At 34.2% G+C, this 23,522-nt stretch overlaps 1 protein-coding gene across 1 annotated transcript; it reads right to left on the bottom strand.

Moving 5' to 3' along the window:
• Positions 1–3,789: 3,789 nt before the first annotated feature.
• LOC130980284 (probable galactinol--sucrose galactosyltransferase 5) lies at positions 3,790–9,025 on the bottom strand. The gene is made up of 5 exons (XM_057903972.1): positions 8,116–9,025; positions 6,947–7,440; positions 6,000–6,177; positions 5,239–5,606; positions 3,790–4,561 (listed from the first exon to the last, which is right to left on the bottom strand). Exons 1-5 carry the CDS (start codon positions 8,858–8,860, stop codon positions 3,986–3,988), a joined length of 2,361 nt encoding a protein of 786 aa, XP_057759955.1. The 5' UTR covers positions 8,861–9,025; the 3' UTR covers positions 3,790–3,985.
• Between the last annotated feature and the right edge of the window lie 14,497 nt (positions 9,026–23,522).

Raw genomic sequence — 23,522 nt, forward strand, 5'->3', positions numbered from 1 at the left:
ATTGGATCCATATATTATTGAGTAGAACTTGAATAAAGACTAATTTAACTGGTTAGTTCATAACTTGACTTAATGTATATATGTATGTATATTATTTATTTGAACTAATATATGCTATCTTCATCATATTTGAGTCATTTCATAAATTTAAACCAATTCTAGATTTTTTATAAGCTAAATTTAAAAATAATCAGGGATATTTCTAGAGCTTTTTACGAAGAGGAAGACATGAATTAACTATTAAAATCAACTAAGTTACTGTATAAGAGAACACCCTTCACTCATAAATAAGGAAGTTTCATTATTCTCATTAATGAATTTTTTAGAAAGAACTATGACAATGTTTTTATTATACAAATACATGTTATATTTATCACAACTATCTCAAGAGGCATTCAAATGTTTAATACAATTTTTCTCATTCAATTATAGTAAAACTAATTCTAGTAAAATCACATTTTTTTTTCATCGACCTACCCACATGGAGGTTTTCGAAAGAGGAATGTCCGCTGTGAAAAAAAGTGGTCTGCTCTGTTTATAATCTGAATCCTAATGAGCTACTATCCACTCAGACACTACCTAGTAGAGGAGGTCCATTGAAGGATATCTGTCAACTACAGATTAAGGAGCAACATGTAAGAGATAAGATGATAACTGGACTCACCATGGAGGTTGGCGATGGTAGAAGAACCCGATTCTGGGAGGACGTCTGGTTATGTTGTGGTGCTCTGAAGGATATGTTCCCAAGGCTCTTCTCGGTTTCACTCCAAAAAGGATCAGACATTGGGGATTGTGGATTTTGGGATGGGATAGAGTGGATCTGAAACTTCCATTGGAGGCGTGAGCTATTCCAATGGAAGCTGGAAATTGTGAATCAGTTGCACGATGCTTTGAGGCCGGTTAAACTATCGGCAGACAGAGATGATAGGCTTGTGTGGAAGTTTGAGAGACAAGGTGTTTTTACTACTAACTCATTTATGCAGGTGTTGCAGGAGGAAACATTACCAGAGGATATAACAAGTTATAGTTTCACAAAGACTATTTGGAAGGGCTTAGTTCCTCCAAGAGTGGAGCTGTTTGCGTGGTTCACCTTGATTGGCAGGGTGCATACAAAAGAGAGATTGTGTCGACTTGGGATAATTACTCAGGAGGATAATATGTGTGTTCTATGTAAAAAGGATGTTGAGAATATTCATCACTTATTCCTAGGATGTGAATTTACTTGGCAGGTTTGATGTGCATAGTTAGTTCATCTTGGCAGAAAGTGGTCCTTTTCTGGTACTGTGAAGGAGCATTTCCTATGTTGGACAGGCACAACCAGTAGAAAGGAGGAGTCCAGAAATTGGTTCATTTGCTATTTTGCGGTTATCTGGAACGTTTGGCTGAAAAGAAACAGGAGGATATTTCAGAATAAAGAAAAAAGTGTAGATGACATTATTGGCATGTCATTCCTTAGCTACCAGGAGTGGAAGAATAAAGATCCCTTGTGTTGTTGATGGCTATGCCGAAGATGACATGGGATTGTTTGTTCTGTTAGATGCCAATTAATTTCTGTTTGTGTTATTCTTACTGTTATTGCTACTTGCTCCACCTTAGTGTTGAACTTCTTTGTTTAAAAAAAAAAAAATTATTTTTCATGTGTTATGAGCATATTTTAATCTATAAATAGTCTTTCTAAGATTCTCTTTATTTTATTTTTTTCATTAGTTTCATAATCATTTTACCACAAGCATACAAACAAAAATAAATGAATGAATACAAGCTATTCAATGTATAAAATAGGACAATATATACCAAATGATCTATATTATTCCTGTTAAGTAAGTTCAATTATTATTCTTAAGTAACTTTTTTTTTAAAAAAGTTATGAGTATTCTTATGAATGTATTTTTAACAACAATTAACTATTAAAAAAATATTTATCAACAATCCTTCACCCATTCTCTCTAATTAACAAAATTCAATTATGTCGTGCTCAATTATAAGTTTCAACAAATATATTGCGTCAAAAAATATGCAAGATTATTTACTTACCTTTCTTGTTTCATAATTAGATTTATTCTATTAATTTATAATTAGTCTCATGCATATTTTTTCATTGACCTTTTGTGTAGCACACCATTAATTTCAAATTTTTAAGCATATAAATATTATGAAACAGTCACAACTATAAATCTATTGATGAAAAAAGTTAAGAAATTAAAGAAATTACAATAAAATAAATTTAGTTTTTGCTAATCTAAAAAATGAAAATAAAAATATTGTAAAAAAAAAGAAAAAATAAAAATTTTATTTGAAAAAGTGAGAAACGACTTTGATGGCTTGAGAAATGACTAGAAATTTTGGGTCTCCTTTAAAAAAAGTTAAAAAGAAATTTGATTATCAAAATATTTTAGACATTTTAAATTTTAAATAAAATTTCAGTGAAATAAAATTTTAAATCGAATATATTTGGATTGGAATGGATTTTGAGAAAAAAAATAAAGAGATCAAATTAAATTCTATCTAAACTAATTTAATTATTTTTATTTTAAATACTGAAATTAAATTAAATTTTCATAAGAATTGAATTTTGAGGAGTTTCCAAACACCCTAAAACATGACAACGAATTTTCTACTTCAATTATTATTATACAGTGTTGACAACTTGACATGAAGTCTTAAGTATTAAAATATCAACATGATATTTTTAATATTACAATAATAAAACTAAAAATTTAGTAAAATTAAATAAGTACCTTAAATTAGTTAATTAATTTGATGTAAAAACTAAAATAAATCTAATTACTCTATTTAAAATATCTATTTGAACTTTGAAGTCTTAGCCATATTATTTTACTACCATAATGCTATGTTGGCACTGTAATCCTCTGTAGTTTAATTAGGGGCAAACCAAAATTCAATATTTCACCTCAATACATATATGGCTATTTATCAGAGACTAATTATTAAAAAAAAAAAAAGATTAAAAATCAATCTGTGATTTGTTTCTAACAAAATTGTATTGAACTCATTAATTCCTACCACACTTCTTTCACATAGGACTATAGGAGCAAGCCAGAATTGAAGCTCATAGCTTGGTTCTACACTGTTGAGGTATATGAGCTGAATTCACAATCTAGCTCCATTTCTCAAGATAGGGTTTATTTGAAGCCATGGGAATCAAAAACGGGATCGCTCTCGCGTGGATGGCAGGTTACCGCAAGTTATGGTGCGAATCGGATTCCAAACGAGCCGTCAATCTCCTCAAGGAAGGGTCTCGGAGGGGTTTTCATGGCGCTTCTTCAATTGAGATTCATGACAATGAGGAACTTACATGCGGTGCTATTCTTCTCCTGCACTCGAATGAAGCCCTCCTTGCTGACAAGAACACCGTGATTTTCCTCCGCTAAGTTCTCTTATCTTTTCTTTGAATTAGGGTTTTATTTATCTGGAATCGAATTAGGTTTACTTGCTTTAATAAATTTATTGTGTTTTGGAGCCAATCACAGTGTTTTTACCTATTGATATGAAGGCAAAGATTTTGGTATCATGCAATTTTCATCATTTGTCTAACCCCTTAGTATAGGTACATACATTGCATAGTTGGTTATATTAGATTCAGACTCGGATGCAATTGTCTTCGTGGAAAGTTGATGGTTGAGAACCTTAAACGATTTGATATATTTGACAAAATTTTCATAAAACGATTTTTCAACAATCAAAATAACAGTTCGTGAGTTTCCACCATTGAATTGAACATAGATATGAATGGCATTTATGGGATAAAAGAACAAACTTGCATTCATATAATGACAATAATATTTAGTTCAAATAATCCCTCTGCTTTGAGGATAAGTCTAGAAACCAAATCATCACACACCTAAACAAAGGGATATATAAAAGAAGCTCCCTTTAGCATGATCATTCTCTATGAACAATAGTTTTTGTGAAAAAGAAAAGTAGAACCGTAAAAGAAATATGATAGTCATTCCCTAATGATGGCTTAATATGTATACTGAACGATGGACGATTTTGATGAACTTGGCCATGGCACTTGAACTACAACCATTCCCTCTTCATACTCAAAATCGACATCTTTGCCATCAATCTTACAAGCTCTAGGACTCTCTGAGGAAAAGACCCTCATCTCCCCAGCTCCTCTAACACCAACCTCAACAACATTCTTCTCCTCATCAAAGTCCAATGTTTGAATTGCTCCACTGTTGTTCAACATGTTCACCAGACCAATAGGAGCAAAATTCACAACCTTGTTGCTGCCACCGCAGTTCAAGGATCTAACTGGTGACACAGTTACAAGCTCAAAGTTGAATGGCTCCAATGAGATTTCATGGTACTCATTTGGTGATGAGAGGACTAACTTCTTGGCTTGGCTGAAATACATTGCAAAAGTTTGAACATTTTCAACGGGGATTGGGTTGTTGCCATTATTCCATTCAATGTCTTTGATGTTGGCTTTTGTTGATACCAAATGAGAAAACTCCAAAGCACATTTGGTTGTTCTTGTTTCACGGAACCACCCTCCACCTTGGCAGTTAAATGCTCCAAGAACTCCAGTGTACTAGATATACCAAAATGCATAAAAATCATGTTAGTTTCTAGTTCTTGCAAATATGTGTGTTATGATAATTTAGTTTGTTGATAAATCTTTATCTTGAAATATCAACTATTACATTAAAAATGTAAACTAAGTTGAAGACAATGATAACTTACTAAGCAATTTGTTGGGTGATTAAGTACAGAATAAAGTTGTTCATTCTTTTACCTCTAACAGTATTAGAACTCATCTAATTTGCTTCAATAGTATTTGAATGTTAATGAAGATTCTTATCATTTATCAAACAATGTCATTACTCATTATAAAAGCATACAAAGCCATATACTACTATGTTTGGAACTCAGACTAATTCAGGCCCTATTAACCTTTGTATTAAAAAGTAGGGGTGAGTCATTACTCAATTTGTTTGTTTCCTTAAGTTATCCCAAATGACCCACATTTCATGCCTATATATAATTCTTATTATGGTAATGCTAAGGAGACAACAAAAACAGTCCAAATTTGCCTTATTTAGCATTTATTAATTGTAGCAACAATTAATAAATGTTAAATAAAACAAGTTTTGACTGTTTTGGCTGATTTTTTATTGTCTCCTAGACATTATTGTTCTTATTATTATATGATTGCCAATGATCAATTCAATTATAGGAAAAGAGGAGGGGAAAAGGTATCTAACTCACCTTATTGAGGTTCCATATTTTGAGCATAGTTTTGCCATCATGAAGTGGGTCAGAAAAGAGACAGTCCCTAGTTGGGAGAGCATAGTGTTGACACCTTAGGATGGAGCCATCTGGCAAGACCAATTTCCTGAGGAGTTCAAAGTTGTGGTTGCCAACAGTGTCACTAATGTAAATAGGACCACCAGAAATGGCTCTTGAGGCTGCATGAAAAGCAGCACAAGGGTGTGTAGATTGGAACATGTCCCAATCTGGGTGGATGAAGTTCCCCATCCACATGCTGTTGTATGCACAATGCACCATGTGACAACCTTGTAGCCAAAATGTACCATTTGGATCACCATATGGGTCAGTGCACCAGAAATCATCACCTGTTTATCAAATTCATAGAAATTCACATTAAAAAAAAAACTTGCATTCTTATCATTGTGTATTCTTAAAAGATTTACTAAATACATCTTTATATCTCCTATTTTGTCATTTTTTAGTATAGCATATCACTAAATGATTACTACTTATTGTATAAATTGATGTAAATGATAATGTATCAAAATATTGATATTGAGAGATGAGAAGATGAGAGGGATTAATTCATATGATTATTCACATGAAAATGTGTCTAAATAAAGATGATAGTTAGGAATTGATAAAATGTTTTGACATAGTTGACTAACTTATTTAACTATTTTCAACTATATTTTTACATGAAGATATTTTTGTGTCAATATTCATCTTAATTAGTTGTCAAGGTACACAGTACATACCAACGCGACCAAGGGAAATGGCTTCAGTTCCTAACAACATGAAATCATTGCAATGCTCCATGCTGGCAATGACACCATTTCCTTTGAAGTGTTTTCTGACTGAAGCAGTGAGAGCTTTATAATATGCCTTTGCCAGATCTACACGACCCCCATATTTCTCACACACCATCTCCAGCAACTGTTTAACCCAAGTCAAAATCATATACTTTGTTAGATAAAATAAAACTACGATATCCCCTACCATTTCTTTTTCTTTTTTCTTTTTTTTTTTTTGCGAAGATAAAGAAAAGGACAAAGGGATCAGATAATATTAGCGTGTAGATTACGATAAAAATAGATTACTTGCCGACCAAAAAGATAAGAGAGTCAAACTAAACTGAACAGCGATTGTTGGGAGTTAATAGAACAAGATCAGATTCAGATGGGCCCTTCAATATCCTTGGTTGTAAGGAGTACTATCCCCTCAAAATATCGTTTAAAAAAATAAAAAAAAAAGAAAACCAACGCATTTAGCGTTTTAGTGTTGCTATTTGCCAACACTGAACAATTACGTTGAAACTTTAAAAATCGAATAAAAAAGGTTTTTTAAACCAACAGACACGATCATCATTCTAAAGTGAAAAATATAAGAACAACAAAATATTTTGTCCTGAAAATATATGCTTTTTAATTGTAATGTCGAGTTTCTTTTAGAAACGAGTTTGGAATGGAAATACGTCATGTACACTCATCAAAATAAATAACCAAAACGATGCAATTTTTTTTCTTTTTTGAGACATCAAAACTAAAAAAAAAAAATAAATCATATTTTCAAGAATTATAAAAAATGATATTTAGCAAACACTCTAATTCATCAATATAATTTCACAAAAATTATTTGTTATTTAAACTTTTTTCTTTTTTCCTTCGAAAAAAAAAATAAGTGGTTGGAGCTAAAAGAAACTTACATGGATGACATCAACTTTGACCCCATCAATGCCAGCATTTTCCAAATGAGAGTGAATCCCTTCATACATTTCATCCACCAAATGTGGTGGTACCAACCCCACACCATTATTGACAATCTTATCTACGGCCAAGTCCTCCATAGTAGTCTCCAGCCCCGGGGACAGCTTCGGCCGCTCCACGGTGGATTCCGGCATCCCCGGAACCTGAGGTCTTATCCCACCCCAATAACCACATAGGGCATGCCACACATACACATATTCCACAGTTTCAAACCCTTTCTTTAGGTCCTTCACAAAGGCACCTAAACCTTTCTTGTCACTTGAGCTACTTACATAGTCCCTAAACTTGTAGTTCTCTTCATATTTGATGAGCCTGCATGGCATTTGTTCTCCGGCCACCGTCTGGTTCATCCCCTCCTTAGTAATCGGGTCTGAATCGTGGGTGATTGATTGCCACCCGTCGTCGATCAGAACAAGCCCCGGTGGACAACCACCTGTGTAACATTTTATTGTTTAATTCCATAAGATACAAAGTGATAAAGTCTTAATTCATAGATATTCTCTATCAAACAAGGAGTAAATTTAATTTGGATATACTGTATTTAAAATAATTTTATACTTATATCTAATTATATAATATTACATAGTAAAAATAATTATTTTTTATATTGACTAATAAATAATCATTTAAAAAAACGTATGTAATTGCATTATTGTTTATACATCAAAATTAAATTCTTATAAAAAGAAAAAAAATCTTAAACAAGTTGCTTATGCTTCATATATATTTTTAGAGAAATTATTTATTTTCTAAAATCATCTTACTAACTCTTAAATAAAGGAAATATTGCTAATATGGTTATTTATGTATACAATTATCTACCATGGTCTAGAAAACTCGTGTAATTTCCTTTCTTTATTTTCACTTTACTCTACCCAAAAAAAGAAATGATCATAATTTTCTAAAGTGATTTACTGATTTATACATGAAAAGAAAGGAGTAGTTCATCAAAGAAATCTCATGATTTATTGCACAACATTAAATCCAAAAATAAAAAACAAAAGTAACAAAAGAAAAATCAAATATCAACACCAAATAACAGAATAAAAATCCACAAAATTGAGTATACTGAATTAAGAAATTTATTAGTAAGATTATCGTTAATTACCTTCAACGAGAGCCTTAACACCTTCCCAAACACCCTGAGGGTGCACCGTAAGGTAGAATGCATCCCAGGTGCACCACCCGAACTTGTCAACTATCCCCGGCGGAGTCTTCTCCTCCAACAGATTAAAAGTTCCAAGGTGAGACCTAACAACCTTCATGGCTTCCTTGACCAACTCAAAAGGGTCGTTCCCCGCGTGCACGTAGACGACACTGTCGTACGAGGATCCGGTTACCTTTGAGGAACCGCTCTCGACGCACACGTCCACGTTGTCGTCTTGTCCCGCTTGCAACGATGCGCGGAACGACCCTTCGATAATCGGAAGGAGAAGGACGTAGGGACGACGACACGTGCCGTCGTTCCATTCGTCCAGCATTAAAAACTGGGTTTCCGTTTCAAGGTCTCGGCCGTTGGAACCGACCCAGAGTGTTGTCCACCACACCTTGAACCTGAAAATGCTCATGAATTTTGTGTTTCTTAGTTTTCCGAGGGACTTCACGTGGTGGCTTCTCGGCTCGTTGGCTCTAAAGCCGAGGAAGCAGCCTTGGGTGGTGGTAGTGGTGGCGGCAACGGAGGAGGGAGTAAGAGTGATGTTTTTTGGGACATCGGAGAGGATGACGTGGCCGTTGACTAATAGGTTTGACTCATCTATAGTGAATGGTGATGAAGTGTGGTGGGAACCGTTTTGGTGATCGGTGGATGATTCATTCAAGTTTGGAGCCATTTGGGTGAATTTGATTTTGGACATATTTTTTTTTTTGAAGAAAATTAGGTATGAGAATGAAAAAATTGGGTTGATGGGTATTTATAGAGGAAGAATTAAAAAAGAATAGAATCAATGTAATTATATGAGGATCTGAAGAGATTATGTTAGTGATATTTGCAAAGAAGGGAATGAATATGTTGTGTTGATTTGAATTGTGTTAATTTGTTTGTAGTAGGAATAATGAAGTGAATAAAGAAGGCAAGTGCGATATTTATAGTGTTTCCGCCGGTGAAGAAGTGGGACCTCCAAAACGAAGGTGAAGGTGAAGGTTTAAACTTTTGTTTATTTATTTATTTTCCTTTTATAATTGGTGTATGAACTTTTTCTACGTCGTTCCCTTTTTTGTTTAAAGAAAAAGTTCAACCCATAGAGTAAAGTACATGTGGAGCATTTTGATGGCGACACGTATATGTTGACAATGTAGAGAGCGAGAGGAAGTGAACTTTGAGAGAGTGTTAATATTACAAGTGTAATGAGTAGCATATAAAATTAGTTTTATATTAAAAAAATAAAAAAGTAAGAGGTTTATAAAATGAAAGATTTATTAATTTATTATTTTAAGGTTTTAAGTTGAATGTAGTATCTTTTCATTTTATATTTTTTTTCTTCGATTTCTCTCTGAAGTCTCACAATTTCAAAGGTTTATGAAAATTAAATTATGGGATAAAGATATAATTTTACTGGGCAATCTATAGAAGCTTGACAGATTTTATTTGATTGTAAAGTTTTGGTCTACATTCTTCAGGCCAAGCGTAAATTCTTTTGGTGCAATTACTATTTGGATTTGTATTATCAGGAACGAGCTATGAGAAGAATTGTTTCAGCGATTGAAACTCCTATCAAGATTGATCTAACCACCAAAAAGGCAGAACGAGAGAGACAAAAGCTTATGTGTAAATCGACCTTAGACTTTCGGTGGTGAAGATAGTCGAAATTGATGATGTCTTATACCAAATAGTTTATGAAAATCTTAATCTCATTTGTGAGATATGTAGCTGTTATGGTCATTCGCATACAGACTGTTCTAAGCGTTGTGGTCATCAAAAGATGAAATTGATGAATAAGGAAGATGCTCCAATATTATCGAAACCACCGGTGATAAATGGTAACGAAAGGGAATGGCTCAACAAATTCAAACTACTTTTGAATTTGGAAAGAATCAAACAGCAGAAGAAAAGAATCAAAGAAAGGAGATATTCTTAGACCCAACAGTACATGAGAACAATAATGGAACAGAGGGATCTTCGAACTTACCTTTGTAGAAAGATGTTGTGCATGTTGTGCATGATAAATCACGTGATGTTGAGAGAGAATAGACTTACGTCATTAATAAAAAGCAGAAAGGCGAGGCCTTGGTACATAATAATGATGAAGTGGGTCCATCTCATATAAAGCCAAACAAACACATGTTTAAGAGAGGTTTTGTTCTTAATCAAGCGCATAAAAAGTCTTCTAATAGACCAGTAAAAAATAAAAAAATTGAAAAAGGAACATTGCACTTCCAATATTGCTACATCTATGAAAATTCATAATTTTGTCCAAATTTATGTATCAGTAGGTAAGAAGACTAGGCCGAATTCACTTTAGAACTCACCATGTGACAAAGGAATAGCTACAAATGATAAAGCCAAGGAGTGTTTGGATAATTCCTTGCTAAAAAGGATAAAAATGAAAATAAGAAATTTTTGGACTTATCTTTGCAAAAAGATATTGTGCACGTTGAGCATGATAAATTATATGATGTTGAGGGAGAATGGACTCATGTCATTAATAAAAAGCAGAAAGACAGACGAGGCTTAGGTGCATAAGAATGATGAAGTGGGTCCATCTCATACAAAGCTAAAAAAAAACACATGTGTAAGAGAAGTTTTTTTCTTAAACAAGTGCATAAAAAGTCTTCTAATAGACCAGTAAAAAATAAAAAAAAAATTGAAAGAGGAGCATTGCACTTTCAATATTGCTATATCATGAAAATTCATAATTCTGCCCAAGTTTAAAGGTTAGGCCGAATTTGTTTTAGAACTCACCATGTGACAATAGGATAACTACAAATTATAAAGTTAAGGAGTGTTTGGACAATTTCTTGCTAAAAAGGGCAGCAAAATCTTAAGGTATATTTGGCTATTTCAAGCTATGTCTTAATTTTTTTATTATTTATTATTATAAATATTAGTTCTATATCTCTTTTAGCTTAGAATGTGAGAGGAACATCTAATAAGATCACTCGTGTACATAGTAAAAAATAGTTCACAAATTTTATCTGTCTTTTATTATAATTCTAGAAACTTGTGATGTTTGATAAATTAAAATCTTTTTAGAATTGTTGGGTTATCATCCGGTTAGTGTGTCATAAACGCATGGTCATAGTGGTGGCATTTGGGTTTTGTCCTTTGATTTTGTCGATAGGTACAAGACTCTTAATATCATGAAAAAATGTGTGACTATGGAGATTTTTTTGGGAAGTCGGAGTTGAATTTGTGGTGCTATTTATGGAAGTCCTAATGCTTCTAAGAGACATGATTTGTGGAGCCACTTATCAGATCATGCCAACAACTATAATATTACAGTCAAATGAGGTTAATGGTCGCTCTTTTAATGAGAGAAGGGCTAAGATCTGTGTTGATACTTTAGAGAGTTGTGGGTTAATCGATTTAGGATTAATTGGAAAACAGTTTACTTGGTACAGGAGAGTCATTGGCAATAGAAATATAACAAAGAGGTTAAACAGGGCTTGTGCTAATCAGCAACAATGCTTTTTTTTTTCTCTCCATAAGCTTATACTGAAGTGTTAAGCACGCTGCATTTTGATCGTTGTTCACTTCATATTCAGTGGACGAAATCTTCATCTTCTAAGAATGTTCAGAGGCCCTTTAGATTCCAGGCTGCTTGGACTACTCCTACGATTTTCTACAAGATAGTTGAAAATTCTTGGAAGGATGGATCTCCAAATGTGGTGAAATGCCTTAGAAAGGTGCAATAAGGTTCTCTAAAATTTAACAACGAAGTATTCGATAATGTTCATAAGAAAAAAGCATCTTAAAGATCAGATTCACCATCTACAGTGGTCTTTGGAGGTATCCGATGATCCGATATTGAAAAGAGAAGAGAAGAGTCTAAATGATGAGTATAATACTATTCTATTACAGGAAGAGCTGCTTTGGTATCAAAACTCAAGGGAGCAATGGGTGAAGTTTGGGGATAGAAACACAATTTTTTCACCTACAGATTGTGATTCGAAAAAGAAGGAACAAGATTCATGATATCTTTGTTGAGGATGGGACCTCGTCAACTAATGATGATATTATTAAGGTAGAAGCTAACTCATTTTTCAAGAAGCTTTTATGTGAAACTGAGGATGTGAAAATTGATGCTCTTGGGGATATCTCTCTCCCTCAACTGAGTCTTGAGGCCTATCAGAAATTTACAGAGCATGTTTTTATGGTTGAGGTTAAAGCGACAGTCATGGGTATGAACTTCTTTAAAGCTCTGGGTTTTAATGGATTTCAGCATTTTTTCTACAAGAAGTTTTTGGGATATTATTAGTGAGGATATTCACAAGATTGTTAGTATGGCCTATTCAGGTGGTTTGGTGGATCCTTCTGTATTTGAGACACTTATTGTTCTTATTCCATAAGTGGACACTCCAACTTCCTTTTAAGACTTCCAACCGATCAGTTTATGCAACGTAATGTATAAGATTATCACAAAAATCTTTGTCAATCGGTTTCTCCCCTTTCTTATTGAGGTGGTGGACCCTTTTCAATGAAGTTTCATTTCTGAAAGGAGAACTACTTACAACATGATTGTTGCTCAAAAAATTCTCTACTTCATGAAGAAATCAAAATCTAAAATGGGTTCTTTAGCTTTTAAGATTGATTTGGAGAAGACTTACGATAGAGTTGATTGGAGATTTTTTCGTCACACTCTTCACAATTTTGGTTTTCCTAATACCACTACTCATTTGATTATGAATTATGTTTGCTCATATTCTCTCTCTATCTTCTAGAATGGCAACAAGTTGGATGGCTTTAGCTCGAGAAGAGGCTTGAGACAAGGGGATCATATGTCCCGTTATCTTTTTGTCCTATACATGAAAAGATTAGCTTGTTTAATTGCTCATAAGGTCCATCTTGGAGAGTGGTGCCCTGTTGCTGTGTCTAGAGATAGGCCTAGAATATCTCATCTAATATTTGCAGATAATCTTTTATTGTTTTGTAAATCTCATAAAGTCAAGTAGAAACTGTAACGAGGGTTCTTAATATCTTTTGCCAGGCTTCCGACATGGAAGTCAACTTTGAAAAGTCAAAGACTATGTGTTCTAAGGCTATTTCCAATGCTAGAAGAAAAATTTTTACTGGAGTTTTCTCCATTCGATTTTCTAATAATTTGGGAGATATTTGGGTGTCAATTTGGGGCATCCTCATGTGAGAAGAAAATGTGCTCAGGAGACAATTGAAAAAAATCCAAGACTAGCTGGCTAGTTGGAAGAGCCATCTTTTGAATAGAGCTAATAAATTGTGTTTGATCAAATTGATAGTCTCTTCTATTCTTATTTAGCAAATGTAAGTTTATCATTTTTCTACATATTCTTGTGATAGAATTAATTTTATTATTAAGCATTTTTTGTGAAAGGGTAATTTTTTTATGAGGGGAGATACTTATCTTTGGTAAAATGGAGTACTCTTAATAATCTTAAAAAGGATGGAGGCTTTGGGATAAGGGATAATAGTTGTGCTAATAATCTTTTAATGGGTAAGTTAGTTTGAAAGATTCAAACTTGCAAAGACAAGCTCTGAAGGCAAATTATGGAGAATAAATACCTAAAAAACTGTTACAACTTAGACTTTTCCATTTCCAATTTTGCCTTACCTTGTTGGAAAAGTATTGGAGCTGCTTTAGCTTATCTAAAATAAGATTTTTATGGGGATACTGGACTATTGGTGCAATCATTTTGGTATGATACTTGAATTCCATATGGAAGACTTTGTGATCTTTTGTCTTATGTCCATATTGTTAGTCTTAATTTAACTATTGTAGACATTTGGGTGAATGAAAGTTGGAATATAGACATCCTTGCTACACCCATACCCAATGAAGTAAGGGAGATTATCATATTCTTTAATCCTTTTTGGTCCAACAATAATCACTCTGGCTTATTTTAGAGAGAAAACTCGTCTAGGAGCTATTCGGTGAAAGGGAGGTTATTAGTGGCTTATATCTCAGAGATGTCAAGAGAATGAACACTCTAATTGGCTTTGGTTATGGCGTAGTAATATTCCATAAAAGGTAAAGTTGTTCATTTGGTTAGGGGCTTTAGAGGCGCTTCCAACAGCGTCCTTTTGGCATTAGCGAGGTATGAAAGGTAGCGAGCTTTCTCCCAAGTGTGGAGGAGAGACAGAATCCATTACTCACTCTCTACTTTATTGTCACAAAACTAGAGAAATTTGGAGCCAACTCATGCTCCCCATTCCTTCAGAAATTACTAATTTCAAATCCTAGGTGTAAGTTTTCAATATTTGTCGAATGATTCACGACTTGGAACCAAGATTTTTTTTCAATTCAATTGAAGAATGGTCTATGGTAAAAGTTTTCAATATTTGTCGAATGATTCACGACATGGAAGCAACGATCATGAGATCGCAGTACCTGAGGAATCAACTGTACCCCTATACATGGTTGAAGCCGCCAGATGGTTAGGTTAAGGTGAACTGTGATGCCAATGTCTTTCTTGAGTGATAGTTAGCTGGATTTGGTTGTGTTATCAAGAACCATTTGGGGATATAAGTTAGTGGCTCTACAGAAATTTTTACAATTTGGAGGGGTCTTATGTTGTCTTGGAAGTGTGGTGTGAAGAAGGTGATTTGTAAGACTGACTCCAAAAAAGTCTTTATTGTTGTTCAACACCTATCAGTTTCTTTTAATAAAGAAGATGATGATTTGGTGGGTAAAGTTCAAGAGCTCATCAATAGAGAGTGGGAGAAGCAAATGAACTTAGTCTATAGAGAAGCTAATACAACTGCGGATGCCATGGCCAAAAGAGGAGCTCTCAGTAATATTCCTTACTCAGAATGGATTTAACATTGACAAGAATTGCACGAGTATCTCCAAAATGAGAATATAGCTTAGAAATGCTTTGCTCCCCTGTTTTGGGGATTTTTTTCTACTCTTTTTTTTTTTGTCTAGAAAAAAAAAACACACACACACACACATCTCACAAAAACAAGAACAAAGAAATAATCTAGTAACATAGTCTATCGCATTTGTTGTCTTGTTCTAAAATATGACATCCTTTATGATACGTGAGTATTATTAATGTCTTTTCTATATGATTTATATGGTAATCGGTTGACTTGTTAGAGAATTTTAGTGAATTATATCCTAATGGATGTTACTTTGAGTATTTGTGGCCTTTTGTGATTTCAGGTAGCATTTGAATGAAGATTTCGTGAAAAATTAATGAAAAAGCAAAGGATGACTCACGCGTATGCATCATGCATGCGTACGCATCACTAAGGCAACAAGGGACCTCATGTGTATGCATCTATTGCGCGCACGCACGAATGCACGAGCTCAAAAAGCCAATTCTTCTTGGGACAGGTGGCGCTAAATTCCACAACCTAGCGTTTAGTGTCGAGGACCTCGTATCACGTGCAAGCTTGCTGGATGGGTGGCGCTAAACACCACGAGCCCGACGTTTAGCGCCGATAGCAAGTAATGGTATGGGGGCCACGCGTGCAGTAAATTACACGGAAGACTTTTTTTATTTTATTTGAAATAAAATAACAAAATAGAAAAGATTTGTTAGGTTTTAATTTAAGTTTTAAATTAACTAGGATTAGGACTATAAATAGGATAGAGATTCGCCCTTGTGGGGGATCTCTTCTTTTCCTCTTCCACTTTCACAATTTTAATTTTTACATACTTTTACTCTCCTAGGATTTTTTTTGCACCATGAGTCACCAAACTCCCATTGTTAAGGTTAGAAACTCAGTTTATTTTGATGGATTAACAATTATTTTGTTCTTCTACTTTTGATTAATACATTGATTTATGTTTAAAAAGTGGTTTCATTCTTCATCCTACGGATTAGTGTGTATTAAAAAATAATACTAATCTAAATTGAATTCTTTTGAATCATGGAAAAGTTAAATCACTAGAATTAAAGCTTGAAATCCTCTTCTCACAACTCCTTAATTGTCTGGATTTAATGTGATACGTGACGTATAATCGGATTATTTTTGAGTTCTTAGGGATTATGTGCTTATAAATATGATTTTTGAACTTAACCTTCTAACACAATTTATTGATCAAGGAATTAACGGTTGGTTGGGTTAGAGGAGATTGAATTACCTAGATATAGGAATTCAATCACCTAGGGTTTGTCATAAACTCAATCTTTGCATGATTAGGGTAGTTGACATTGAATGTTAATCCGAAAATCTAAACATCTCTGAAGCCTTAATTCTCTTCTCATAGTATTCTCTCACATATTTACTGCTTGCTTTTCTTTATTCACTGTATTTAATGCTATTTGATATTCAAAATTCTCATTCCAACTTGTCTAACTAGAATAATTAATCAACTATTGCTTGTTTAATCCATTAATCCTCGTAGGATCGACACTCACTCACCGTGAGTTTATTACTTGTACGACTTGGTGCACTTGCTGGTAGTTGTGATTTGAAAAATCAGCATCATTTTCTATGTAGTCAGATATTCTATATAACTTAAAAAAAACCAACTAATTATTTTTTACAAAGTTCTTTAACTCTCAAAGTATTTTTTATGGTACTTGGAATAGTCCAAGCACATCCAATATCAGTAATTGATGCATAATTTACCTACCAAGAAAACTCACAAGTAACAAACAAGTATTATGTAGTTTTAATTTTCTTACTATATATAACGCGTACATTATCACTTTGTTCAATGATACCCAATCTACTCAGTCGGTCCTTAGTATTAACTCGACCTACTAGCACAAACCAAGTAAGCAACTCAACTTGAGGTGAGACAAGTCCTTTCTAAATTTTATTTGTAAATCTGTAGCTAAGAATATCATCTACCAAAGTCTCTTCCTGCAAGACATGCGCAAATGAGTTAGTAGAATAAACACTTTCCTTGTCAAATTTTTACACCACTCTATCATGTTTTTCTGCTATCAATCTCATAGATTGCAAGACATCAAGCAGTTGATTCAAGAATTTTGTCTCCCATTGACAAGGTTTTCTCTTCCATTGAAAGTTTTAAACTCACTCTATCCCATCTCAAAACTCATAATTCCCAATTATAATTCCTTTTTTTGTTTGAAATCAATAAGAGTTTTGAAAAAATATTTTAAATTTTTCACTTCCAGCTATGCATTCTCCCAAAATCTGATTAATTTACCATCCCGGCTCCTACCTCCATATCAAGTTCATCAATCATCTTCTCTCTTACATGTCATTATCCTTTTTATTTCATTTTATTATTATTTTTTACCTTTTTGATGATTTTATGAAATTGTATGTGAGTAGTGTCATGCTAAAGAAGAACTTAACAAAAAGAAATGAATTTTCCTTACTCTAACAAGTAAACAAGTAACCAAAATGACTCACGATAACTCTCCTAGGGTTTCATCCCAAGAGGATGACATAGTTCAAAGAAGTACGAAGAAGGTTAAAACGCGAGAAGAGGTTGATCCTAATCAACCTAGTGATAGCATGGAGGTGATCGAGAATGAAGCATCTTCTGATCATGAACCTTCGAGGATCTCCTACAAAGAATTCCTACTCACGTTGATTGGTTCGACAATAGTTGAATCCCACTACTAGAAATAGGGGTTTTTCGGACGAATTTTGAGACAAAATTGAAATAAATTTCGAACAAATTACAGACAAATTTTTTTTTCAAACAAAATTGGGACGAATTTTTTTTGTCCCAAAAAGTCTTGTTACTAATTTACATTTGGAAGATGTGGAAGAAGATTACTTTGATCCGAGGACCGGTGGTATAAAAATGATTATGACAATAAAAGGAAGAGAAATCATTTGATCCGTGTCCAGTCATACTGGTTTCTAAAGATGAGTTTGATGAATGGTGTAAGCCGTGGTATGCAACACTGATTGTAAAAGTCTTGGGCAAACGCGTGGGTCTAGGATTCATAGAGCAACTTCTACAGAGAGATTGGGTCAAGAAAGGTAAAATTAATGTTATTGACATGGATCGTGACTATTTTTTGATTCATTTTTCAGATGAAGAAGACTACTCACATGCACTCAGGAGGACCCTGGATGATTGCAGGACACTAACTCATAGTCCAGAGATGGAGACCATTTTTCTTATCTTCTGAGAAAGCAGTGAAGAAGATTGCAGCTTGGATACATATTCCAAATCTACCTATTGAATTATACAATCACCAATTTTTCTCGAGGGTTGGGTCCACTATCGGAACTATGCTCAAGATTGATCGCTCTACGTCAATTCACTCGAGAGACAAATTTGCAAGACTATATGTGGAAATTGACCGGACAAAACAACTTGTTCCTAGAATTTCTGTTCTTAGATCAATTCTCAACATAGAATATGAAGGATTACACCTTATTTGTGAGCAATGCTCGGAGCTGCCAGAGGTGGAGGTGGATCACCATGAGAAGGTGGAAGCTGGAGAATCGGAGGAAATCGGGGAAGATAAGGGTCCCAAAATTAATGCTAATCATGAAGCCAATAATGGATGTTCAAATTCTTTTCAAAAGGAGAAAATCAAGATCTTCCTAATTTTGGGCCTTGGATGATGGTTAGAAGGCAAATTCGGAGAAAATACGAGAAGGTTGTGACACACACAAAAATATTTCAAAATGGGAAAGAAAATATAAAAAAATATGGAAGGTAATACTACTAGCACGGACCAACAATTAAAGAAAGGATCAAGATTTAATATCTTGAATGAAGATTCTTCGAAAGAGATGCATGAAGATCATGCCCATAAAAAGATATGCAAAGTGGGCCTAATTTCATTGTAGCCCAAAAAGATAAAGCTTCACCTAGTCATATTGAAACCAAGATTATTAGACTTGGTGGTGTAAAAAATTCACAGGGAGCAAAAAAAATCAATATAACAAAGAATGGACCAAATAGCCAAGTGAAAAATAATAAGTCCAAGTCAAAACATATTGTTGATCCTAAACCTAAGCAAGCATTTATGATAGAAATGCAAGTTCAACCTACCTCCTCTTCTAGAAATTTCGAGAAAGAAGCCAAGAAAGAAACGATTCTCCATATCATGCGTATATTACAGAAAGAACAGAGAGAGTCCTTTGAGGCAGTAAAGACATCCAAAAATATGCTTGAAAGTCATGTGGTAACAAAAAAAATTCTCACTGCAACCCACAATTGTGAAGTGACAGCAATGGAAGTTCAGAAGGTGGTTGAACCACCGGAAAAACCACCGGATGAAGTCATGGAGTAAGTTTCTCCAAATCAGAATGGCAAGGGCGATGTCTCCTTTGGCCAGGTGAGGGGCTCTAAGAGGGTGAATGCTCAATCTTGAATCGTGATTTTTTGCCTCTTTTCTTCTCATTTTTATCCATGAATCTGTTAGTTTGAAATTGTCGTGGTGCAAGGGGAGAATGTTTTCGACTCTCATTAAAGATTTGAGAAGAGAGTTTAATCTCAGTTTTATTATTCTCTTGGAAACCCATATTGGCGAAAACTGTGATAAAAATGTTCGCAACAAGATTGGCTTTGACGAAAGCTTCATTGAAGAAGCTAAGGGCAAGTCTGGGGGTATTTGGTGTTTGTGGGACAAGGCAGTTTGAAAGGTTGAAGTGTTAATGTGCAACCATCAAATTGTCCATATGAAGCTCACTGATAATCTTTCAAAATCCTAGCTGCTTTTGGCAGTTTATGGAATCCCGCAGAAGGTGTCTCGTAAAAATATTTGGAAGGATATCTGCTCTTTAAGTTCTAATATCAATCTCCCTTGGTGCTTGTTAGGTGATTTTAATGCAATACTCCATGATTATGAAAGGAGAGGAGGTGCAGGGAATAACAGAAATGGTGCTTGTAAAGATTTTTAAGATTATGCCTCTCAAAATGGTCTCCTAAATTTGGGCTACTCAGGTTGGCCATTCACTTGAAAACGTGAAAATTTGGTGAAAAGACTTGACAGAGGATTGTGTAACATGAATTGGCAGATTGCTTTTTCGGGAGCCATTTTAAAACACCTCCCGATGTTTAAGTCTGACCATGCTCCACTTTGTCTCCATTTAACTAGCTCTATTCCACATAATAAAGGTAGAATACTCTTTAGGTTCATGACAGCTTGGCTCTCTCACCCAGGTTTTAAATATTTGGTGAGGGATAATTGAAAGATCACTAATACTTAGTCTAGTTGTGTTGACGACTTTCAAAAAGTGCTCAGAATATGGAACACTAATGTTTTTACGAACATCTTAAAGAGGAAAAGTACTATCATTCGTAGGTTTCAAGGTAAATAAAAATAAATTTTTGGATAATTTTAAAGCTAATCTTTGGAAGGAATATGAAGAAATTCTCACGCAGGAGAAATTATTGTGATTCCAAAATCAAGGTGCAAGAAAATTGAATTTGGTGATAGAAATACTAAGTATTTTCGTGGTATCACTATGGCGCATAGGAGGAGGAACAAAATTACTTCTCTTTAAGATGATTTGGGTAATTGGATTACTGATAGAGATTCTCTGGAAAGAATGGCTACTTCTTACTATATTAATTTATATAAAGATGATAACCATGATTTTTCCTTTATCATTAATCAGGTTTTTCCTTCTCTTGATGATAATGATCTGAACTTTATTGGTAGCTCCATATCTCCCAAAGAAGTAAAGGACTCTCTCTTTAGTATGAATGGTCTCAAAGCTCCAGGGGATGGTATACATGCGGTCTTCTATCAAAGTAAGTGGAATTTGGTGGGAGTTGATTTGTACAAATTGGTTGAAGACATCTTCTCTCACCCTCATAAGATAGGAGAGATAAATGAGACACTAATTACTTTTATTCCAAAATTTGACCTATTTTCTCTCTCAAACAAATGAGACCTATCAGTTTGTGTAATATTTCTTATAAGGTTATTACCAAGTTGCTAGCCAGGCGTCTGAGAAGAGTGATGAAAAATTGATTTCTCCTACTCAATGCAGTTTTGTTCGTGGAAGGCACAGTTCAAATAATATTATAATTACCCAAGAAGTTATTCACTCAATGAAAAATAAGAAAGGAGTCGAAGGATGTGTTTTCACCCTCCTTATGATAGGAGTCAAATAATAAAAATTGATTTAGAAAAGACTTATGATAGGCTTAAATGGGGTTTCATTAGAGATACTCTCCTTGATATTTGTATATCCCATCATATCATTGATCTTGTTGTTGCTTGTATTTTCACTGTTAGAATGAAAGTGCTTTGGAATGGGGGCTTTTGATGGATTCTTGCTGTCTAGAGGGATTCGTCAAGGCGACCCCCTATCTCCATACATTTATTTACTTTGTATGGAGAGGCTTTTCCACCTCATAAATACAGCTGTGGAGCATAACTTTTGGAAGCCCATCTTAATAAAAAAAAAGTGGACTAATTCTGTCTCACATATGCTTTGCTGATGATCTTAGTCTCTTTGTAGAGGCTAAAATGAATCAAGATGAAGTCATTAAGAAGGTTCTTGATGCCTTTTGTCAAAGCTCGGACCTGAAAGTGAATAATGAAAAGACCCGCATCTTTTTTTCTGACAACGTTAGTAATAGTGTTCGAAGTGAAATCAGCAACACTCTCAATTTCACCAGAACTGATGACCTTGAAAAATACTTAGGAGTTCCTCTCCTGCAAATAAAAGTCAGAAATATTACATATAGTGGAATCATTAATAACATCAATGCCAAACTCAATGGTTGGAATGCCTCTAATTTATCTCTTGTTGGAAGAACCACCCTAATGAAATCTATCATTTTCTCTATTCCTATTTATACTATGCAAACTGCTTATCTGTTTTTTTTCTACTTGTAATTTGATTGATAAAAAATGCAGAAATTTTTTTTGGGGTGATACAGAGAAAGTTAAGAAGATCCACCTTGTTAGTTGGAAGAAAATTAGTAAGCCTAAGAATGCTGGTGGTCTTGAAATACATCATGCCAAAGACCTCAACCATACTTTTATGATAAAAGTAGGATGGGGTCTCATTAAAAAAAAGAATATTTTATGGAGAAGAGTCATAAGAGCTAAATATAATTGTGGAAGTGATCTTTTACCCAATATTACAAGAAAAATAAACTCTTCTAGTTTGTGGAAGCGCATTTGTGCAACTTGGGATAAGGTGGTAGAGAATACAACTTGAAAAGTTGGTGATGGATCTCGAATCATATTTTGGGAGCATAACTGGGTGCCAACTATTAGGGAACTTGACCAACATGCAACTAAGGTAATTACTCATACTGATAACTATACAAATCTAATAGATTTTCTTGATGTCTCAGGTGATTGGGATGAAAAGAAGCTGCAAGAGTGTCTCCTGAAACAAGCGGTGGATAGCATTTTAGCCATATCTCCGCCCTCTCCTTGGAAGAACTCTGATCGTGTTGCTTGGACTCCCTCTGCCGATGGAACGTTTAACCTAAAAACAGCTTATAACACTATTCTTGAGGAGCAAGCACCTTCAGATAGATTGTTCAAGTTAGCATAGAGCTGATGCGGTCCGGAAATAATTAGAGCTTTCCTTTAGTTAGTTGCCCATGAAGCCATTCTAACAAACATGAAAAGGAGAAGAAGGCTTTTGTCAACTAATCCTAATTGTCCGAGGTGTGGTGATGTTGAAGAATCAATCATGCAGATGCTTAGAGATTGTACTCTAGCTAAAGAGATATGGAGATTTCTACTTTTTTAAAATAGTGATCCAGAGTTCTTCGACTTATCTATTCAGGATTGGTTTATTAGTAACTTGACAAAGGATAAAGAGTAAGTCATATGTTTCGGTGTTACAATCTCATCTCTTTGGTATAACCGCAACAAATAGGTCTTTGAAGGAGCTTATTCACATCCAATAACTATCTATGAGTTGGTTAATATAAGAACACAGGAGATCCTCAATGTAATGAAGAAATTTAAAATTACAAAAAAGAGTCAAGAGTGTCTTATTAGATGGATACCTCCTCCGAAGCAATTTATTAAGCTCAACACAGATGGATTCTTTTATACACATAACTATAATACAATATGTGGAGGCTTGTTCCGAGATTATTTGGGTAGGTTCATCTCGGTTTTCTCTTGCAACCTTGGAAGTTGTTCAATTATGCATGCAGAATTATGAGATATTATTAAAGGGTTTCAAATAGCTATCATTAAAGGGATGTAATATATTGTCATTGAGTCTTATTTACTTGTGGTTATAAAGTTTTGTAAAGAAGGATGTCTTTCCATTCATCCTTGTAGTATTTTGATGGAAGATATTAAAATTTTGTCAAAAAAAATTCATAATATGAGATGGAGCCATTTGCTTAAAGAAGCTAATTATGCAGCAGACTATCTAGTCAAAAAAAGGACAAAATTTTTTCCTTGAATTACACATTTTAAACTCCTTTCTTTCTTATCTTATGTCAACTTTATCTTTAATTTGTTTGGATATCTCAAATAGAGAGGATCTTAATT

This window comes from Arachis stenosperma, chromosome 5 (assembly GCF_014773155.1).
Source record: "Arachis stenosperma cultivar V10309 chromosome 5, arast.V10309.gnm1.PFL2, whole genome shotgun sequence".
Classification (NCBI taxonomy): domain Eukaryota; kingdom Viridiplantae; phylum Streptophyta; class Magnoliopsida; order Fabales; family Fabaceae; genus Arachis; species Arachis stenosperma.

Coding starts and splice junctions, on each gene's coding strand:
- LOC130980284 (XM_057903972.1), bottom strand. CDS start 8,860: ATGTCCAAAATCAAATTCACCCAAATGGCTCCAAACTTGAATGAATCA. Junction 7,441..8,115: donor TGTTAAGGCTCTCGTTGAAG/GTAATTAACGAT, acceptor AATGTTACACAG/GTGGTTGTCCACCGGGGCTT. Junction 5,607..5,999: donor CATTTCCCTTGGTCGCGTTG/GTATGTACTGTG, acceptor TTTGATAAACAG/GTGATGATTTCTGGTGCACT.